At 43.7% G+C, this 22,502-nt stretch overlaps 1 protein-coding gene across 1 annotated transcript in view; it reads right to left on the bottom strand.

Moving 5' to 3' along the window:
- Amph (amphiphysin) overlaps positions 1-4,778 on the bottom strand; it is a 142,265-nt gene extending 137,487 nt beyond the window's left edge. Inside the window, exon 1 of the mRNA XM_048339447.1 lies at positions 4,655-4,778. Within this exon, the coding sequence (XP_048195404.1) occupies positions 4,655-4,723 (69 nt within the window). The 5' untranslated portion in view covers positions 4,724-4,778. The remainder of the gene's footprint in view (positions 1-4,654) is intronic.
- Positions 4,779-22,502: the final 17,724 nt, after the last annotated feature.

The raw sequence follows: 22,502 nt of genomic DNA, 5'->3' as shown, positions 1-22,502 counted from the left end.
CACACAGGATTTCATGAAGTTAAAATTGCAATTCTAAGGCACCATTAACAAAGTATAAAATAAAACAACTGACTATGAGAAAATACTCCCGAAATGTCTGAGAAAGGACTCATAGTTTGACTATATAAAAAACACAGGGGAAAAAAACAAACACAGGGGGCTGGGAATATGGCCTAATGGTAAAGTGTTCGTCTTGTATACATGAAGCCCTGGGTTCGATTCCTCAGCACCACATATATAGAAAAAGCTGGAAGTGGCACTGTAGCTCAAATGGCAGAGTGCTAGCCTTGAACAAAAAGAAACGAGGGACATACATGCTCAGGCCCTGAGTTCAAGCCCCAGGACTGGCAAAAAAAAACAAAACCAAGCAAACAAATAAAATTTAAAAAAAACACAAGTAAGCCAAGTGAATACTATAGGCAAAAGACTTTGAGACACTCACTATTTAAAAAAATATGTATCCAAAGTAGCAATGAGTACAAGAAAAGGCACCCATCAGGGAAACAACAGCCAGGTTTTTTAAGGTTTGAACATTAAGAACTCAGAAGCAACAGATCTTAGAATGTGGTTAAGAGAATTGTCTGGAGAGACACCTATGGCTCACATCTGTATAGTTCTAGCTACTAGGAAGTCTGAGAATGGGAGGATCATATACCTGGAATGACAGAAATATCCTCACAGAAATGTGACACCCAAGCAGCTAGATACACAAATATTTATCAACTCAACTTTTTAATCTGTACTGCATTTGAAACTGTACTGGTGTGCAACTGTAGAAAATTTAAAAGAACTGTAATTTCAGCTTTTAAAATATAATCTTCAGCAGTCAATAATATTGTTATAACATATTCTGAGGTAAGAGGAAATAAAGAGATCCATTAAAGACAACAAAATGTCTACTTATCTTCATCAAACAGGTAAGGATATAGACTAAAGCATGGAAATCTTGGGCTAGAGATGTGGCTTAAGTGGTAGAGCAGCTGCCTAGCAAGCTCACACCCATCACTTCAAACCCCAATACTGCAAATGAAAAAAGTCTTTTGAAAAGTAACTAGAAAAGGAAGAAATGTATTTATCACCCTGAGGATTAAGTTGGTAAAGTTTTTCCCTTACAGGTAAGAAAATAGAGATGTGACAGGAAAGGAGTAAAAAATATAATCACACGGTTCATCAATGAAGAAATAGAATTTTTTTTTAAGTTTGGCTTTTAAAGCTCAAATAAATGAATCATGATCCATTTTCTTCCAACAACATAGGTAAAAATTATTTTACTTTTTTTTTTTTTGCCAGTCCTGGGCCTTGAACTCAGGGCCTGAGCACTATCACTGGCTTCCTTTTGCTCAAGGCTAGCACTCTGTCACTTGAGCCACACTACCACTTTTGGCCGTTTTCTATATATGTGGTGCTGGGGAATCGAACCAAGGGCTTCATGTATACAAGGCAAGCTCTATTGCCACTAGGCCATATTCCCAGCCCTTATTTTACATTTTGTTATTTAGAGTTGGCAAGGACTTTGTGGAATGCTGGTGAAAATAGAAATCACTACAACCTTTCTGGAAGGCAAGCTAGCTGTCATAAAAACACACATGCTTTTAACAAAATGATTTCCTTTCTTAGAATGCACCTGAGGAGAAAAGCAAAGACGTGTGCAAATGTCTCCCTATGACTTTGTTTTGATTTGTATTTACACACAGAAACATTGGGAAATGAATATCCCCCCCAAAATAGGGGTTCAATAAAATCTATGCATTCCAATACTGTTCAGCCACTTAAAATATTGATGTAAAATATATATAGGAGGCTCTTCAGGATTAGTTTAAGTTATAAAAATAACTAAGTGTGAATACACCCACAAATAAAAATAAGTATAATCGCTCTGACAATGTCCAAGCACTTGCCAACTGTTTTAGTGATATATTTATGTACATCCACGAAAGATATGCTGAGGTACACAACACAAAATGGTGAGATCTTCAGGAGGTAGAATTATGACATTCCTAGTTTGTTGGGGGCATTTGTTTTGTTCTGCTTTTGGATTGTGTTCCTGCTTTTATCTATACATTTCTTTTTTTTTTTTCTCTCCAAGAAGCTTTGACTGACTTTCAAGAAGAAAGGTGGAAAATTCTCAGTGCCTGGGCCCCAGGGATTCACTGGAAGCCTAGCTAGCTGCTTAGGAGGCAGACAATGGGAAGATCAAGATTTGAAGCTAGGCTGAGCAGAAAAGTCCACGCAACTCTTGTCTCAAAATAACCAGCAAAAAGCTAGGCTGGCGGCATGGCTGAAATGGAAGAGTGCCAGTTGAGTAAGCAACCCAGTAAGGGCATGAGGCCCTAGAGATGGAAAGATGTTTGAAGTCACCTCCCAAGTTAATTCTAGTCAGTTATTTGGAACCAACACGCACACAAGCTGTTACGTGTGGCAGAGGTAATAAGAAAGTCAAGAAAGTGGACCCTTCCTTCACCTGGAAAATGTGTTTACAATTTCAGAGCAAAGGGTGGACAGAGCTCAGGAGCGCACTCACAGAAGCAGTCTACACTGGTGAAAAGGAAGAGGCTAAAGCCATGGAAGAGAGGAAATGGGGATGTGTAATGAGACTCAAGCATGACCACGTGGTGGCTTCCATTCTCCACATCTTGCAGCCTGGCTGGCCTGTAAGCTTTCCCTCTGTGCCAGCCATATCTCAGTGCCACACACAGGATAAAAGCAGGGGGGAGGAGCTGGAGGCGGCAGAACCTCTATTCTCAGCCTATGTGGCCTTATCCCCTTCCAGGTAGAAGAGGCACATTTTCCTACCCCAAAGAAGGAAAGGGGACATCAGAGACCCTCAATCCCATAACCCAATCAAGCCCATCCTCAGCTACAGTCCTAACACACCCTAGACCCCTCATGGGAAAATTGGGTTTTCCACAATTCCTCCATGCTTGAATGCTCTGTCAGAGAGATTACATTTACTTTTCATTTATTTTGGGCATATTAACAGCTGGTGACCTAGATTAGGAAATAATTTAATATGTGCAAAAAGGCAGACCCTATCACTAAATTCCTTCACAGATGGGAACAGAATCAGTAAAACGCTTCAGACAGAAGATTCAAGTAATTACTTTTTTTTTTCCAAAGGAGGTGGGGGGAGTGGAATAACTACCCGGGGTGAAATGAAGAATGGAACAATGATACCAAGTCTGATCCAAATCTCAAGGCCAGCCAATGGATCCTTCGCTGTTTTCTGGACACAGAGGCAGAGACCCGAGGGTGGGGGGGGCCGGAAGCCTTGCTAGCTCAGCTGCTCAGGTAACCGCAGGAGGGATTCCTGACTTCAGGAGGAGCTTGGGTGGATATTAAAAGAAATACAATCCTCTTACTGCACTGAGAGTGTGCTTGGGTGCGGGGAGCAAGGGAGGGACAAACCCCAGCCGCCACAGCCCCTGGGCTTGGGGACTGGCCAAGGAGACAGTTTCTTCTGCTCAGCCTCTGGGGAGGTGGAGGTAGACGACGGCTGACTGAAGGTGGATTTGAAGAGAGAAATTCCCCGCCATCGCGAGCAATACCAACAATTTGACTTCCAGCAAACCATGAACGCGTCAAACCTCCAGTATCCCAGGATAGGAAAAAATAATAATAAACGCCACGTGAGAGAGAATACAGCTCAGCCTACACCAATCCCAGGGTTCACGGTCAAGTACCGTGCTCAGGCGAACACACACACACACGCGTCCTTAGCTCAAGGCACAAACCAAGCCAGGGAGCCCAGAGCCTGTGCGGCTGCACCCGCACCGCGCGCCTGCCTACATCGCTGGGGGGGAGAACACATCACCATGCCCGCCTTATTCATAGGCTGGCAACGCCGGCCCCCGGCCTCGGGGAGATGTACATGCATGTGTGTCCTACGTGTGTACGCATATATATACATATATGTGCATATACGAATATGTGTTGCAATGGAGAGCCCTTTTTACAGAAATGTGCTGGGAAGACACGTTAGGGTCGGGTCATTTGGTGTTGACCTTCCACAGAAGGACACGCGCCAAAGGGGACAGAGGAAAATGGGTCCTCCGACTGGAAGTTCAGGATTCACACCTAGAGCACTCAATGGAATTTGCCATCCAGTTCTAGTGGGTCCTACTGGTCCAAGAAGCGGGGGAAGGGGGAGGGTTTCTACCGCATCCGAGTCACCCCAGGGACAATCACGAAATCACCCCGGGACAGAGGGCTGGGGCCGTCTCCACCCGCGTCTGAGGCCCGCGTCGCTGAGAGCTGCCTGGGGTGCAAGGCGGGGGCGGGAGTGAGGAGCGGGCTGCGGGCGGCGGTGATGCGGGCTGCGGGCTGCAGGGATGCGGGCGCCGGGTGCGGGCGCCGGCACCGGTCCTCTCCGGGGCAGCGAGGGCGCCACCGCACCTGCGAGCGGCGGCCGCCTTCCCTGGCGCTCGCCCACCACAGCCGCCACCCAGGCGGGCTCGGGGTCAGGCCTGCTCGGTGCCCGGGGACACGACCCGCGGTGCCGGCTGGACCCGGCTTTGCTGCAGCGGCCGCGCCGGGGGCGGTAGACCCCGCGCCCGGGTCCTCGGCGGCCCCGCACCGCTGCCGCCGCCCCCGGAGCCCGGCCGCCGGCGCGCCGCGCCCGCGCCCCGCCGCACCGGCCCCGCTGCCCTCAGCTGACCTTCTCCTGGGCGCGGTTGAGCCGCTTCTGCACGTTCTTGGCGAAGATGCCCGTCTTGATGTCCGCCATGGTTGCGGGCTGCGGAGCCGAGCACAGCGCGCAGCGGGGCCGGCGGCAGCGCGGAGCGGCGGAGGGGACGGGAGGAGGGGCGAGAGGAGGAGCGCGAGGAGGAGGAGTGTGGGGGAGAGGAGAAGGGCGGGAGGAGGAGCGCGAGGAGGAGAGGAGGGCCCGGCCTGGGGAGGTGGAGCGCTGGGGAGTCGGGTGGGGTGAGGGAGGCCCCCCAGCGGGCTCAGCGTGGAGGGACGGCGTGGAGGGGGACAGGACACGCGGGGACGGGCGGGGACACGGGTGTGTGTAGGGAATGCCAGCAGTCACCAGAGGGCGGGCGCCAGGTGTGCACAAAGATGGAGGTGCAGGGAAGCAGGCCTCGCCGCCCAGGGCTTGGGAGTGTTCAGCGGTTCGTGTACAGCCATTCCGGGTTGGAGGCTGAGTCCGAAGACCTTGCCCCCCCCCTCCTCACCCTCCCCGAGGAAGAGGAGAGTAGAAGAGGGAAGGGGAGCCAGGGGCTGGGGGTGCTGGAGCACCCGCCGGGTCCTGCTGTTATACTCGAGTTCGGGAAAGCTCGCCCGGAAGGCCACCGGAGACTCACCAATGCAAAAGCAAAGGAGTCTTTATTGCAAGCTCGAGCTTGGGTCTCCCACGCACCGGGCAACGGCAGCTGGTGCCCCTGAGAGGCCCCAAGCTCAGGGTTACAGCACCTTTTATACATTTCTTTGGGGGAGGCAGGGACTATACATATATCATAGTACCTTGCAACAAATCACCATACACCGCAGGAAAATCATAAGACAACTCTATAAGATAATTGGCATGCTACCAAGCAGGAAAGGGTCAAAAACAAATCATTGGTTAGGTCTGAGGGTTGACATAAACTTCAAGGTTTCTGGTCTAGATAACGTTTACCAGACCCCAGGAGGGGCTATTCCGGTATTTTAGATAATTCGACATCTCGTTGTAAACAGGCATCACTTGTGATTCCGGGAGCTGTTTATGCGTGAGGCCGTTTCCTAGTAGTGGGGCAGAAGTAGGCCAAGGGTCACAGCACAGCATAGGGTCTTAGCAATATGGAATTTTCTAGGTCCTTAGCAGCAAAGCGGTTTACAAAAGCAAAATTAGCAGTTAGTAACTACAAAATAGTGGTTACAATTTTCAGTTTCTCACTGGTTAGAGTCCGCTGTGCATAGGAAGCTCACAGCCAGCTTGCGGGGAGGATTGGGGTGCAGCAGGGTGAAAGAGCTGGAGAGACCACAGATGACAAGACAAGGTTTGGGGGACAGTGGGAGCCCTATCTTGGGAAGAGTCAGCTCTTTGTCATCAAGAGGGGATGCTTCAGCCTCAGTCAACCCAGGCTCCCACTTGCCTGGGCAGCCTAAGCAGGCACTTGGAGGCCACTTGTCCTACAGTTCCCCATCCCTCAAAAAAAAATCCCTGAAAGCTAAGTATCTGTATTCTTCTTGCAGAGTTTGTAGGAAGGCAGAGGGGACGCGAATGACAGTCACTTTGCGAGCCCACAGCTGATGGCTCCCTCTCCTCTGTAGTTTGAAATCCTCTGCCTGGATTTTAGGAGGATGCTGTGGGCAGCTTTAGGCCCGGCAATGCTGGAGAAGGGATGGCTGCCAGTTACCGACCGCATCCCTGAGCAATCAGGCAGATTTTGTGTTCTAGGGATTCCTGGGTATTGAAAATGGAATTATTTAAAAGCCATGAAGAGGTCATATGAGAAGGGAGAGGTGCAGAGGTTACTCGGGAAAGGAAAGATGCTCTGGAAAACCAGACTCCACCCAAGTCTGGTTGGATGGAGCCTCACAAAGATCCATCAGTAAGACAGGCAGAGGACCAGAGTCGGCCAAGCCCACACTACAGTCTGGCAAGCCAGGACAACAGTAGCTGTCCTAAGTCAGGCCAAGTGGATTGGTCCTTGTTAAAGAATTTTAAGTACATCCTTTTCCTGCAGCACTTAAGACATCCAGTTAGACGCTCCTTCAGTTTTAATTACATCCTGTTGATTAAGGCACACCCTGGCAGATTGTGAACCTGAGCTCAGCCAATGTGAGCAGAGGGGCGGGCCTACTGGGTAGGGATCAAAAGGGAGATGCCTGTCTGCTCTGTGCTTGCTTGCCAAATGTTTGGCGGATGGTGCACCCTTTGGCAGAGGCAAACTTTGCCTTTGCCTGGTTCCTTTTGAGTTGGTGTCCTTATTCCTACCTGACACCTCATCATTCCGAGCCATTTCTAAAATCACTTGAGCCACATCCCCAGTCCTTTTAGCTTTACTTGCTTTTTAAATAGAGGTCTGCATTATTTGTCTCCGAATCTCGCAGACCATGATGGTGGGGTCCTATTTAAACCTCCTGTGCATGTGGGATGATTGGTATATACTACCACAACCAGCCTTATTGGTTGATATGGGGGAAGGTCTCTTTAGCTTTCTGCTCAGGCTAGCCTCAAGTCACAAGTCCCCCAGTCTCCACTTTGCAAATAACTGGGATACAGTGGCTGAGACATTGTTCTGGCCTCAATTTATTTTTATTATTTACTTAGTATGGTTTGCAAAATCATCATAACTCTTTCTTCATCCATGCAAGCCAAAATTCCTGAATCACCATTTACTTCTCATTCATCCTTCTATCTCCCAAATTGCATTTCAAATTGGTTGATGAGTCAAAATGTGAATTACGACAGGTTTTTATAATGACTGAAATAAGCCCGGAATTACTCCCCTTGTGATCACTAACCTCATTTCCCACGTGTTTTCACAGCTCAGAATTTTACCTTGTACTGTCTGTGTCTCTCCAACCTAATTTAGAACCTCTGGCAAGATGGCTGCATGTATTTGAACACCCCTAGCTTTATGCTAGTACTCATGGATATATAATTACACCATAAATGTACACTATTTTTATATCCTAAAGTGTATCTAAGTTGTTATTTCTTTCTAACTATCTAGTCCTTTGTGCACTTTAAAGATGATCAAGGACATATTTCATTTAATTTTTTTTTGTTTGAGCTTAACTAAAATTTTGGTTTCTAACAAATTATGATCACCCTTTCTTATACTTACCTCTTTGTTGGAAGAGTCAAATAACTTTTATTTTCTCCCATAAGTGTTAAATGAATGAAAACAATTGTAGAATCAGGATACTCTGTTAAAAAGTACATTTTGGCTGAGTGTCATGTGCATTTCAAGTGGAAACAAACACTGGCATACAATCAGCTTTTTAAGTTAGGCCAACTACCTCCAATTTAGTTCTGAATACATTTGTACTAAATTTTCCTTACATGACTACCCTTTTGCTTTCCTAACTTATACAGTTTCCTATCTGTATTAATAGTGTGTCACTAATGTATTCAGAAATGCTAATAGGCAGTAGAAAGGTTTTCCACAGACCCAAGGGCCACTAAAAAAAAAAAAAAGAATGACAATGTATTGAATTGCCTATTACATGACTATATCTCAAAACCATGTCTGATGATTTTCTGTGGAGGCATAACAACTTTTCTACACAAAACAAATTGCTTGAATATCTATGAATAGCTTATACTCCAATTGAGAGGTCAGAGAGCAAAACAAAAGAAATTATAACTAGCTGCAACTCTTTCTGAAAGAAAAGTTCCTGCAAATACTTTATGCTACTTTCTATCTACATATAAGGTATAGAAATTCCATGTGCAGTGTGAGAATCAGGACATTTGTGCTTTGGGGAGCACCTTCTTAGTTGCTTTTATAATAGTTTTCCAAATGTAAAACTATATATGTACATATACATATACATCTATCTATCTATCTATGCATACACACATATACAGTTTTTCCAGCTTGGAAAAATCCTAGTTGTTCAAGTGCTCTATTTCAAAACATCTTAACAAATACTAAAATTTTCAGATACAGATCAGATCCCCAGCTTACCAATGAATCCATCTTAATTTGCATATATACCAGATTAGTAACAATTTAAGTCTTAAGTGCATTTAATCTATGTCACCTATTAAATACTGCGCAATTTGGCAGCCCAATGCACACAGAGTGTTGCTTGTCTCCCATTGTGATGTAGGGGCTGGCAGACTCCTACGACTTCCTATCCATCCGGCATCTCCAGAGAAGCCACATCTCCTTGACCTGGGAGGAGGCCTAAAGTCAGAGTTCAAGCTGTGGTTCCCACTGAATGCACATTGCTCTCCTCCTTCCTGAAGTCAAAATTTCTAAACCAAACCTTCTGAAGATACCAGTGATCTAGGTTAACGGAGGCTTTTGTTGATTACATTTATACACACACACACACACACACACACACACACACACACACACACACATTCACACACACATTTGTGCCAGTACTGGCTGGGGCTTAACTCAGGACATGAAGCTGCCCATCTACCATTTGAGCCACTCCTCCACTTCTGGATTTTGGCTAGTGAATGGGAAATAAGAAATCAAGAACTTTTCCATCTAGGCTGGCTTTAAACCAGGATCCTCAGATCTCAGCCTTTCCAGTAGCTGGGATTGAAAGTATGAGTCACCAGCACCTGGCCTCTGTGCATATTTTTATAGGAATAGTGTGAGAACCAAGAAAAGTGTAGCTCCACCCCCAAGTTCCTAGAAACAATAGGGCTTGTAAATTTTCACTGTCTTAGAGTTTGCACTTAGCTTCTATAATTCCATTTTGGTGACTCCATGCTAGAGGGCTGCACCCCAAGTGAGACTAGTTCCTTGTAGTTTGACATTTAAAATATATATATATATCTGTATCTAGGTAGCAGCCATAGTAACAATTGTAAAAATGATCAAAGTAATAGACTATAGAAATAATCATAGTAGTAGTTATAGATATGCCATGGTGACTGGCAGGTTGGTCCACTTAAGATTGCATACAAGCATGAGCTGGTTCTTGCTTGCTTAGTTGATATTAGAGGAACATGGTAACTGTTAAAATAATGTTGATATTAGATCAGCCTGATGGCAAAATTCTGTTTCTGTAAACGGCTTGCTTAACCCATTTGTGACTTGCTCTACTCCTGCATTGACCCCCTCCCCCAGGGCTATGTGACCACCTGTTGTAGAATGCATAGCTTCAACCTTTAAAAACCAGCCCTGCAGTGGCTCATGGCTGTTCTTTACCATCCCAATGGTAGGAAGTAGACGACACTGTACATAGCTAAATAAAGACTCCTAGCCCAATTGACTGAGTGCTGGTGACTTTCTTTTTGTGGGTGCAATAGAATTACTCATCTTCTCAACTCCTTGCCTCTGCTCTGCATTTCCTCTAGCTTGAGACCTGTCCCTGTGGGCTCTAGGAGCTGTGCCCTCTGGCATGGGAGAGGCCTCCCCTTGCACCCAGGGAATCTCACCACAGTCCCCACTGTGACCCACTCAAAGTCCTCATTTCAGCGAAAGCCCAGGAGCAAAATAGCTGACTCACCACCGACCATTGATGGCTTATAGTGTGGTGGTTTTGTTCAGGAAGTCTGCACTAATTCTGGTGTTCAACCTGAGTTCTTACCAAAGCATCTGCCTTTCCCATTCCCCCACTGCCCCTCTGGAAACCCCTAGTCCTGCTGCTGCAGCAGGTCAGCTCCAGGAGGGCAAGAGAGTTAAATGGGGAGGGTGGAACCAGCCCTGTACTGAACAACGCTATGTGGCTGAGGGCTAGCTACTACAGGGACCAATGCCAAAGCTCATTCTCAATAGAGCCTGTTGAGAATGGATTCGTGTCTTTTACAGAGATATGTTGAGCCTGGTGCCAGTGACTCATGCCTGTAATCCTAGCTACTCAGGAGGCTGGTATCTGAGGGTCACAGTTCAAAGCCAGCCCAGGCAGAAAAGTCTGAGATTTTTATCTCTTAACTACCAGGAAACAAGAAGGGGAGCTATAGCTCAAAGTGGCAGAGCACTAGCCTTCACACAAAAGCTCAGGGACTCTGCCTAGTCACTGAGTTCAAGCCCCAGGACTGGCATCAAATAAATAAATAAACAAATAAATAGGGGGAAAAAAGGTATGTTGAAATCAATCTCTCTCCCTCCACTTCTTTTTCCTCTCTCTTCCTCTCACCTAAGACTTACACATTCCTCTAGTCCTTTACTTCAGTGTGTGTGTGTGTGTGTGTGTGTGTGTGTGTGTGTGTGTGTGTTGTGGGGCCTGAACTCAGAGCCTTGGTACTGTCCCTAAACTCTTTTGCTCAAGACTAGCACTCTACCACTGAGCCACAGAGCCACTTGCAGTTTTCTACTGGTTAATTAGAGATGAAAGTTTCAAGGGGACTTTTCAGCTGGGCTGGCTTCAAAGCCTGATCCTCAGAACTCAGCCTGAGTAGCTAGGATTATAGGCGTGAGCCACCAGCACACAGCTTACTTCAGTATTTTGTTTCTAAGAGCCAGCCTCTGGCTACATTGTTGCCCACACTAGCCTCCAACACACAATCCTCCTGCCTCTGGCTCTGGGATAGCTGAAATTAGAGGATAGTGATATGTTGAAGTCTGACCCCTGGCTAGTTGGGAACATGGAAATAGAAATAGAATTACTTGGAAATAGAATCACTCTAATAAGATAAAAGGATAAATTAAGGTTGAGTCACACTGGTGTAAGGGGAGTCCTTCAACCAATAGGATCAACGTGCTAATATTAAAAGAAGATGCAGAAACAGACAAGTGGAGATACAAGCATGAGAGAGGCAGAAATTGAACTTACAAAGCTGCTTGCTAAGGACTGTCAACAACCACAGAAGCTAGGAGTGAGGCTGTCTCTGCTGCCACTTTGAACTTATACTGCCAGCCAAAAGAACAAAATCGATGCCTGCTCTTTGATGCCTGTTCTTTCTAGGCCCCCGGTTGGTGCTCCCTTGATATGGCTACCCTCACAACTTAGCACAGCACCCCACCTGCTTCTCTCAAAACACTGTATCTGAGAAAATTTATCCCTAGTCCAAAAAACTGCCAATCAGATTTCTCTAACCAGATCTTCATTAGCTGGAACAGCCTGTGTTCATCTGTTACTTTTTTTCAAAACAACTTATTTTTGTAAGTAAACGATTTGTCCTTATTTTCCTTCTTAATTGAGCTGAACATTCAGCAGCTTTGCAAGTTCAGTTGTCTGGAGGCAGGGGTTAGAGTAGATTTGGGGTACAAGTTGATAGGAAGTTTGGAAGAAAGATGGTTTAGCTTCAGATAGTCCTACAAAGACTTGGCCCATCTGGCTGGGCTCTGTTCTGAGCGCAGCCATGGCCTTGATCTCCTTGCCTACCAGTCACCAGAGGCAGGTGGCCCAAGGAATGGTAAGAACCTGGCTCAGGCATTGCCTGCTGCTGGAGCCCATCCTGAGGGCACAGGCAGGGCAAGGCTGCCACAGGCTGTTCTGAGTGTCTTTGTGAGGGTTTGACCTAAATAACTCCGCTTTACTTCTGACAACTTTCACAAATGAAGTCAGTTGTAGGGGCTCATGCCTATAATCCTAGCCAGCCACCCAGGAAGTAGAAGTCAAGTTGTTCAGAACTTTTCTCAAGATCCCATCTTAACTAACAAAAAAAAATTGAGCATTATGGAACAAATGTGTCACTCTCAACACTCAAAAAGTATAAATAATCCTCAAATGGTCCCTAAATACAAGACTCTATCTGGAAAGTAATTAAAGCCAAGAGGTTGGGGTAGAGTGCCTGCCTCAAAAGTTCAGGCTCCTTAGTACACACCCCAGTCTGTCCCCACAAGGAGTCAAGCCCAGGATCATCCAGGCATCTTTCTCTTTTTCTTCCTTCCTTATTCCCACTTAGCCTTTCCTACTTCCCTTCCAGAGTCATTTCCTTTTTACTCAGGCACTACAAAACTCAAAGACAGAACATTTAAAACTATTATACTTTTTGTTTTAAATGGCTGTTGTAGTTGCTTATATCAGAGAATTCTATCATAGCAGTGCCTAGGGCTGTCCCTTTAGATTTTTTCTGATTATATAAACAATACCTTCTGGTTGAAACAAAATAATGCAAGTGTGTGAGTGTCTAGTTACAAATACATACAGCGCATACTGCAAGCCAGGCCTTGTTCTAGAAGCCTAAAACACTACCACATGGAGTGATGCTCTCTGAACAGGCCTCTCACAACAGTGAAGATCTCTCCATTCACTTTTCCAAAGCAGACCTTGACCCACAAGGAAATTCAGGCAATTTCACCATGAAAAGACAGCCCACCTAGACACCAAATCTAGACTAATTGGCAGAGCTCACTATGCTCTTCAATGTGGCCCAGAGTCACCAAATCTCAGACTCTACTGCAAGCACCAATGATCTTTCAATGACCATCTTTCCATAATGTGTTACACAGCATGCATAACCATATGCATAAACATGGTGTGTGCGTGTGTGTGTGTGTGTGTGTGTGTGTGTGTCACATTGTCACAAAAATGAGATTATGTGTACTCTTCATCTGGAATTTCCAGATTAACAACCTCATAAAATCCCAATCATTGCAGGTAGCTCTACCTGATTCTTCCATGGCTGTGACATGCCAGCAGAATTTCATTTGTTTAACCATTCTTCTATTCCACAGTCATTTTGTTTCAAGGGTTTTCATTACAATTATATTGAAATAAACATCTGAATGCACATTTCTTTTCCCACTGCTTCTTTTGTACTTAGGGATTCCAGAAGTTAGGTAGCTCTTTTTTGTTTAAACATCTTTTGCCAGATTGTTCCACCAAAGCTAAACATTCACATGTTAATCAGCAGCAAATGAGCATTCCCTTTTCTTGATAATCTTGAAACTGAAGGTTTTATACCAACGGTCCAGACCACTCTGTGCTAACTGAAGAGATGGGATAAAGGGAAGAGAAAGGAGACTTATTATGTGGCTGCCACAGGAAGACAGCACCTCAGTACATCTGCAATCTCAACAGCATTTGCCTTAAATTGCAGATGGAGACTAGAAAGCAGGTGGGGGTGGGGATGAGAAGGGGTGCATGGGTAAAATAGTCCAAGTCACAGATGTGGGCAGAGGCGGGCAGAGGCAGTCTGACAATGCATTGGTAGATGGGGCCTTCTTATAAGTTTTTTATGTTTAGAAGTGGTTCGCCCTTATGGGCTTCCAAGATAGCTACAAAATGACTGCAGGAGAGAATGGCTCAGAGCAAAGGACAAAGGTACAAAAGGGACAAGTTGTGGGATGGCTAGCCTTGTTCCCATAATTCATGAGCCCAAATAAAAAATCATACACTGGTAACTCATTGATTGTTTCACTAATCTGTTTTCCCCTGACTACCCAGAAGCTTAAAGATCTGTTGTTGCTCCTATGGTTCATTTGGATTTGGTCTTCTGCACCTTGCCTGTTTAAAAGTTGGCCCATTTTTTTCTAGTCTTCACATTGAGGTTATAATTTGTTATCATTCTTTGTATCCAATGCACACTGTTACATTTGTTACAATTTTAAGCTCCAGGCACAAACTCCTGAAATCCACATGTCATGTACAGCCATATACCTCACCTGCCAAAGAAGGAGATAAGCCATGGTGAAGGAAGGACAAAGAAAAGAGAAATGGGGACTGCAGAAAGAGGCAAGAAATGCATTTCAACACAGTTTCCCTGTTTCCATTTAAATAGGAGGAAGAATTGGGCACAGAGAAGAGGTGTACACAGGTATTAAATAACCCTGTTAAGGCTGTGTTCCTGGTCAAAGATGGTGGCATTGCTTTAGAACTGGTCAGGTGGGTTGTTACAACAAGCATATTGCCTCTGGCAGGTGGTCTGTTCCTGTGCTGTTCTCCCGGATTCTATGATGGCTACAAGGGGAAGAAGGACTCAGAGTAAATGAGATAGATGCCTCCAAAGTCAGGGCAGAAATGCTAAGCTTTTCCCCTGCTTTCTGTTAATCCCAGGCTCCAAGTAAGGAATCAGTGCTTTTCAGCACAAGCAGCTTTTAAGCACGTGTTTCATAATCCCACCCCCACCATGCCATTATTTGTATGTGCTAGAGTTTTACCTTTTAAAGTGTCAATATTTATGAAATCAAGTATGGCTAAAATCCATAACAATTTATAAGGTTTCTGCCATGCCATTCTTCAATAAGCACATGTAAGCGCTCACATTTTAAGATTTTACTTTTTTTCATGATCTAAGTTTTTAATCCATCTGGAATGTATTTGAGAACAGAAGCAGAAATCAAACTCATTCTTTCCCAAAGCGTACCCAATTTTACCAGTATTATTTATTAAATGAGCTACCATTCCCTGCTGAGCTAAAATATATTTTTCTACATATTAAATTCCCATAGGCAGCAAAATCTATTTTGGGGCTTTCTATTCTATAAAATTCCATCTATCTTTTTGCCCAGTCCTGTGATAACATTATGCCGCTTTTGTTACAGAGACTTTGCCTCTTTTCATATCTCCTGATGATCTCTTCCTCATAATTTTCTTCACCATTCTTGAGCATTTATCTTCCATGTACATGTCAGCTCATTTACTAGGACTTAAACGTGTGTTCTGGGCTGCTTTTTGGATTGTCTTTAGTTTCTACATAAATGGGAAAATTCATATTTTTATTGTGTTAAAATTTCAGTCAAGAAAGCTGTCTATCTTACTGTGTAAGATATCTTACTGTATGTTATTTTATGACTCCTGGTAATGGCCAGATACTGCATCAGGCACATTCTAGAGTAATAATGGAGGTGGCTCTGTGGAGAGCTAAGACAGACCAGAGAGAGATAGCCCCTGAAATTCACCAAATAATCACGCTAAGAAATGCTTGAACCTCAGTGAAAAGGAATGTGGTAAAGAAAGCTGATGTAGACTTTCAGGATGTGGGAGACTGATCTGAGGAAGGGATGTTTGATGTGTAAAGAATGTCTGGTGTTACCTAAAGACATAGAAGGAAGAGTCCTTGTGGCAGCCAGGCATGTGCCAGGAGCGTGCCAGGTATGATGGCTTGTCTGTCCAGGGAACAGAGTTTTCACATTCACAAGTGACAATAGTCAACTTGTCCCTCTTTCTCCAAGTGTACAAAAATTATAGCATCACTACAACATTTTAGGGACATCAAGTACCACTTTCTATCACATACCACTCATCAAGCTTAGTGACAGCTTTCTCCATCACTCTGGGACAGGAAAGAAATAGTTAATTCTACCATCCCTGTGAATTCTTCATGGCCCATGTTTTTGGGTGCCTGATACGTGAAGCAGAGGAGACCTCTTTGGGTGGAGCCTGTGGCTCCTTGTAAGTTTATTTCCTTTCAGCTCTAGATTCACCCTTTGTGCCTGTTGTGTTGGGCCTTCTCTAGAAGTTCTCTTTGTGATTTGTCTTGATGTTAAGCTTTGTGAGCAAAGACTTTCGGAAAGGCATCGCAGGAGGAAAGTATTCCTCCTGATGCCACCATGGCTCACTCCCTCATGGAGGGTGCCCTTTGTCCTCTTGGTTTCTCCAATTCCAGGTTCTGAAGATTTCTCTACCATTTGCTTTGTACCTTCTGCAACCTTCAACTCAGGCAATAGCAGCAGTTCCAGTGTTGTGTTCAATCGAGGTCAATACTCTCTGAACCCTTTCCCATTTCATCTCTAGGCCCAAATATACTCTTACGGGATGGTCATCTCATGAACTGTCTGCCTGACCTCGATCTCATCCAGTCAGCTATGAGCTCCATCCTAAAGCACACACTTGAGAATTGTGCATTCTTGCAGAGGGAAGCCATTTCTGTTCTAAATCCAGTAGCAGCTGTGGCTGTGCCTTGACTCCTGGTGCCTGACTCTCTGAGCCTACACACCAGTCCTAGCTCATCCTTGGCTTGTAGGGTTGATTCTTTTGTTCCTATTGTGATACTCACAATTGGGATCGTCTTTACCCAGCAAAGCAAGTCAGCTCTAGTTTAGAAAACCCAGCAATTTAACTAGCCATCCCTCCATCAACGAATTTTGAGCCCAACTTTGAAGGGTCTGCTCTTCATATATACACATACACATATAATTTCCCTCCACTCTTTTTGTCTCCATGGTTACTCTGCTCTCCTAGATTAATAATTCTTTATGTTAAATAAAGGGAAACAAACACTTTTTCTAAATGGCAAAATCATAAATATTTCAAAGTCTCTGGGGGCATTATATCTCTGTCACAGCTACTCATACCTACCATTGTAATAAAAAAATAGAGAATTAGCCAAAGAGTGTTTATAGCTGCTGTGTTGCAAGCTTTATTTATAATAGCAAACCTGAATTTGGCCCATTGTCAAGTTTTCTGATGCATGTGACAAATATCTTTTATTTAAATAACTGTGTAGGGTCTGTCTCCTGATTGGCCCAGACTGAGGCAAGTTCAACATCAAAAAATAGAAAGAGTAGCCAGCAACACTTTGCTTTGCAGCAATGTGCTCATTAGTGCATGTAAAGTTACCAGAAAACTGCTACTTTGAGCAGCTGTAACTCACTTGGCCACACATTGAATGTCAGAAGGGTTTGGGGTCACCGCCCACATGGGGACTCCTTAATCAAAACTTGAGAAGGAGCCAAGGTAAATACCCAAGCTTCCTGGCCCCTTGTCTGGGGGTAATTCTGGGCATGTGTGTCACAAGGACACACAAAGCTTCCTGCAAGGCCAAATACTCCATGTTGCTTAGCTTAGGAACAACCTATTACTGGCTGCCTTCCTTTTTCCATGTCACTTTTCCTTTCTCTTGAAAAGTTCCTGAAACTCCAGAGAAGCCTGGTGCACAGACCCCCTCAGTGTCTGTTTCTGGGGAAAATTAAACTGAGAAATAACATATAGTATTTTTAATATAGTATTTTTGTTGGACTAATACAAGTATTCATTTTGATGCAGCAAAAACATATGTTCATGAGAAGTTAGGAAATCCTGCAATCAGATTAGCACCCAAACTTGTCCATTTTTTCAACTTTTAAAATAAACCAGTACAGTTTGACCTGCTGTATGCATGTAGTGTGTGTGTAAGCTGGAGTGAATATCAAAAGCACTGACCAAAGATGATACGAGTTTTTTCTCTTTGCTATCTGCCTTCATTTGGAGTTCAGAAACATTTGAGTTGTTATAGAATTACTTGGCACATCAATTGAAGTGCATGCAAATGAAACTTTTGTGTAAGTCAGTAATCTAAAGTTTATTTGCATTTTGTTCTAAACAGCAACAAATGTTTACTCTCAAAATAACAATATTTTAATTGCAGATGGAAAACATGACTTGTAGATAGAAGATGCCAACAGTCATTTCTACTAAAGCAAGAGGGAAAGAGCAATTAAACCCCAAGGGCTCCAAGATTAATTTGGAAGATCTATAGCTATACTCTGGAATATCTTGGTTTTCAGGAAAAATACATTGAACTCTGGCTATCATTTAAAAGGATTGTAGATATACCTTACAGATACTCCTTGGTTTTCAGTGCAGTTAGGTCTCTATAACCCATTGCAAGACGAAAATAGGACATGTCAAGCACACATTCACGCTGTTAACTGTCTTCCATTAGGATCTCTTAGCTGACTGGAGGCGTAGCTCACTGCCCTTGCCCCACAGCTCCAGAGCACTCTACCACATATTGTTAGCAAGGGAACAGATAGATCAAAATCCAAATTTTGAACTACAGTTCCTATACAATGTATACAGAAAGTCTCAAGTCATAAGTCAAACCATGCATAAGTGAGACACCATTGGTATTGAGTACATCTAATAAAAAAATTAGTATTGAGCCAGTACCAGGGGCTCATACTTGTACTCCTAGCCTCTCAGGAGGCTGATTTCTCAAGATCTCAGTTTGAAGCCAGACCTGGCAAAAAAGTCTATGAGACTCTTATCTCAATCTTGCCAGCAAAGAACTGGAAGTGGAGCTGTTGCTCAAGAGGTAGAGCAGCAGATATGAGTGAAAAAGACAAGTGAGAATGCAAGGTCCTAAAGCTCAAGTCCGAGTACTGGCAAAAAATTAATAAATAATTTTGATAGGTAATAAAAGGAAAATTAGATAAACTGAAATATGTCAATTTAAAAAATTATACATCAAAGGACATAAACTACACAGGGTAAAGGTGACCTGTAGAATGCAAAAAAAGATACACACATTCTATCTGATTAGGGTTGACTATCCAGAATACAACAAAGAATGCTTATCATTAAAATGTCAACCAATGTTTCTCTTGTATCCCCTTCCTGTGGTTGTCCCTGTGCCATCACTGTATCTCATCTGAGTACCCTGAATACTGTAAATACATGTATTAAAACTAGGGAAGGGAAAGGGAATATCAAAATCGAGAGACAAAGGATAAAAAGACAAACGACTCCAAAATCAATACTTACAAAACCATTCGGTGTAAACCAACTGAACCTCTCATGGGGGGAGAGGGAAAAGGGGAGGGGGGAGGGGGGAAGTGAAGGAGGAGGTAACAAATTGTACAAGAAATATACCCACTGCCTTACATATGAAACTGTAACCCCTCTGTACATCACTTTGACAATAAATAAATAATTATTCAGAAAAAAATAACAAAAATTCAATTGAAGAATCAGGGCCAAGTACTTGGACAATTTCAAAGACTATATACAAGTGGCCAATATTAGAGAACATACAACACTATCGATTATTGCTTAAATGCTAATCAAAGTGTCATACCATCTCATACCCAATAAGACATCTACCGCCCATCATAGGAAACAATAGGCCCTGATAGGCTGTGAACAAACAGGAATCTTTGTGTGCTCTTAGTGGTAATGTACAGTTGGTCAAAGCAAAAAGACAATTCCTCAAAGAGTTCCACAATAGAATTGCCCTGTTTCAGTACTTCTGCTATATAACCCCAAGACCTGAAATTGGAAATTTCAGGTGGTACTTGTACACTCACATTCAGTGCAACATTATTCAGAATAGACAGGTATCCACTGATGGATGAATGGACAAACAGAATGTGTGAACACACATTACACGTTATTTAGTGGTAAAAGAAAGGAAATCTGATACATGATACCACATGAACAGACAGCATGAACAGACAGGAGGACATTACGTTAGGGGGTGAGCCAATAACTAAAGGACACATACTGCAGAATTTCACTTGTAAGAGGCATAGAAGATGGTCAAATTCATTCAGCTGGAAAGCTGAGAGTGGGGGAGATCAGAATGGGAGGCTACTGTTTGAGGAGCATAGAGTTTTAACTTTGTGAGATGAAATGAGGTCTGCACATACTTGGTTGATTGCACAAGGTAAATGCACATCATGTTACAGAATGCTACCCTTAATAAGAGGTTAAATGATAAATTTTATATTATGATATTTTATCCCAATTAAAAATGCAAAATAAATATTATGAAAAAGGTATATTGAATGGAAGCAAAAGATAAGACTGGTGAGAACATTTAGGCTAAAGTATTTATGTATTTTGTAAAATATACAAAAAATAATCAGAATTGAATATGTCCTTTTAGCAGAATTCATTCCAGACTTGCTTGACACTTCAGCACCTATAAGAAAAATACTATCTCAAGTCAAATACATAGTACAGTACAAAGAGAGGAGTCTTATCAAAGTATGAACAGTTTCTAGTTTATTTACTGTAAAATGCACATTTGAAAAACAGATTAGTAGCATTTGGAGGAAAAATAAATCATTAAAAAACTATTTGTAAAATATCAGTGATTGAGAAGTAAATATGACTTCGAAACATACCACAGTAAGTGAATATCCCAAGAATAATTTTTTCCTTATATTATTTCAAGAGCAGGTCTGGGGGAAAAGCTCTTTAAAGTACATGGGAATTTTTAAAAATATACTTGATTTTAAAAAGTTGTTTTCAGCAGATTATTTGTGTCCCATGGCTGTAATCCTAGCCCGTTAGAAGGCTAGAATTGGGAGAATCATGGTTCAAGTCCAGCCATGGTGCAAAAGACCATGAGACCCCTGTTCAGTGGGGAGCTAGTACAGTGGTTACTGCCTGTCATCTCTTCTATTCTGGAGACTGAGACCCAGAGAGCCTCAGTCTCCAGGTCAGCCTGGGAAAAACAGTTTGTCAGACCTCATTTCAATAGAAAAAGTCGCTCATGTCAGTACATGTTTGTCATCCCAACTATGGTGTGAAACATAAATAATAGAAGATAGTGGTCCAGGCCAGCTTGGGCAAAAAGAAGTGAGACTGCATCTAAAAAATAACCACAGCAAATAACCACACACTGTGGAATGGCTCAAGAAGTAGAGGACCTGCTTAGCCCCCAGGGCTTCCTACAAAGGAAAACAAAACAAAACAAAAATCTGGTCCACCTTTCATGTGGATTCTTAATCTGTGGAAAAAGCAAGGTCTAAGGAGTGTCACTAGGGCCAGTCACCCAAGAAGTGCATCTTCCTACCATGGGATTAGACAGGTGGGAGGATGGAAAGAGAATTATGGACAAAAGAGAATTACCTAACAAAACTTTCCCCGCTGGGGGCTACCCCACACCCTCTCAGCCAAGTCAGATGCTCCAGGATTGTCTTGCTTCTTCCCTCAGCATCTGCATCATTTCCCTCCTCATCCACCCAGCCCCTGGCCTCTCCTCCTCCCAAACATGCCTAGTTGTGACCCCCCTTGTCCCCATCCCTCCCAGGCTACTGTGGTTATTTGTGGCTTCATCTCCTCTAGCCTGAGGCCTGCAACACTACTCACTGTATTTTTGTCTCTCCATGACCATCAGCATTGGCCTTCTACAGGCACAGACGAAGCCTGCTCCCTCCACTGGCTTTCTAGAACTCACGGGATGAAGTTCAAATTCTTGCTCCACCAGACAGTGAAGGTTATTCCACATTAGATGATTCAGGATATTTAAAAACAACACAGAGGGCTCCATCTCAGCAGCACTGAGTCCCTGGGTTGGGACACATGACTATGCCAAATGATGTCCTGGTGAGGCTCTTCATGACCACATTGTGGCCACCGTACCACTGGGTCTCACCCTGCAGTGATGCAGACTATTTTCCACTTTGCTTCTCATAAGATCTTTTCTAGAATATTCTTTCCTGACCTCCTTGCCTTCATTCATATTTCCAGATGCTTCGACCTCTGGCTCCCAAAGCATCTGTTCTAGGAGCTTCTTACATGTACATTTTTAGAGGAGTAGTCTCTCCCCAGTGTCTTACAGAAGGTGTCATACTTAATGCTAGTCCTATTGTCCTTGAAACTTCAGGAAGCACATTGAGTAACTTCTTGCCTTTGCCTGAGTCTAAGAGAAGATAGATGATACCAGAGGGAAAACAAAATATCAGCCCCCACACTGATAGATGCTTTGGGCCTGTGGTGGAACAGAACACTGTGGTAGCAGCAAATGGCAGAGAAGCTTAGCTTGTTCCTTCATGGCAGCCAGGAAGCAAAGAGAGAGGGAGAGGTGGGGCCAGAGTCGCCACGTCTGTTTCCATTCTCTGACTTCTCATCTCCTTCCCCTAGGCACTTCCTAGAAACTCCATCTCTTCCTACTGGCACAGTAGGCTCGGAACCCAGCCTCCAATGCATGGGCTCCGGGGAGACATCCAAGTGCCAATTTTAGCTCCAAGTTTTCTGGCAGAGTGGTTGGGAGTATAAAGGTAAGAAAGACACAGGACGAGAAAGACAGAGAGAGAGACAGAGAGAGAGAGAGGAGATGGAGAGAGAAGAGGGGGAGAGAGGAGATGGAGAGTAAAAAAGAGAAATGAGAGAGAAAAAGAAAGTCATTTCCCTCTTCTAAATTCTCTATCAAACTATCTACTCAGTGAAGGGCAGACGAGAGAAAGATGAAGAAAGGACTTCTTTCATTCAGTGAAGGTCCTAATGGACAGAGTTTTGGAATAAATATCCCCCCCATACTGTAATTATTTTTATATGATCAT

The sequence above is a fragment of the Perognathus longimembris genome, chromosome 2 (assembly GCF_023159225.1).
Source record: "Perognathus longimembris pacificus isolate PPM17 chromosome 2, ASM2315922v1, whole genome shotgun sequence".
Lineage (NCBI taxonomy): Eukaryota > Metazoa > Chordata > Mammalia > Rodentia > Heteromyidae > Perognathus > Perognathus longimembris.
Note: the sequence above shows the minus strand (reverse complement) of the source record. Positions and strands in the feature narration are given on the sequence as shown.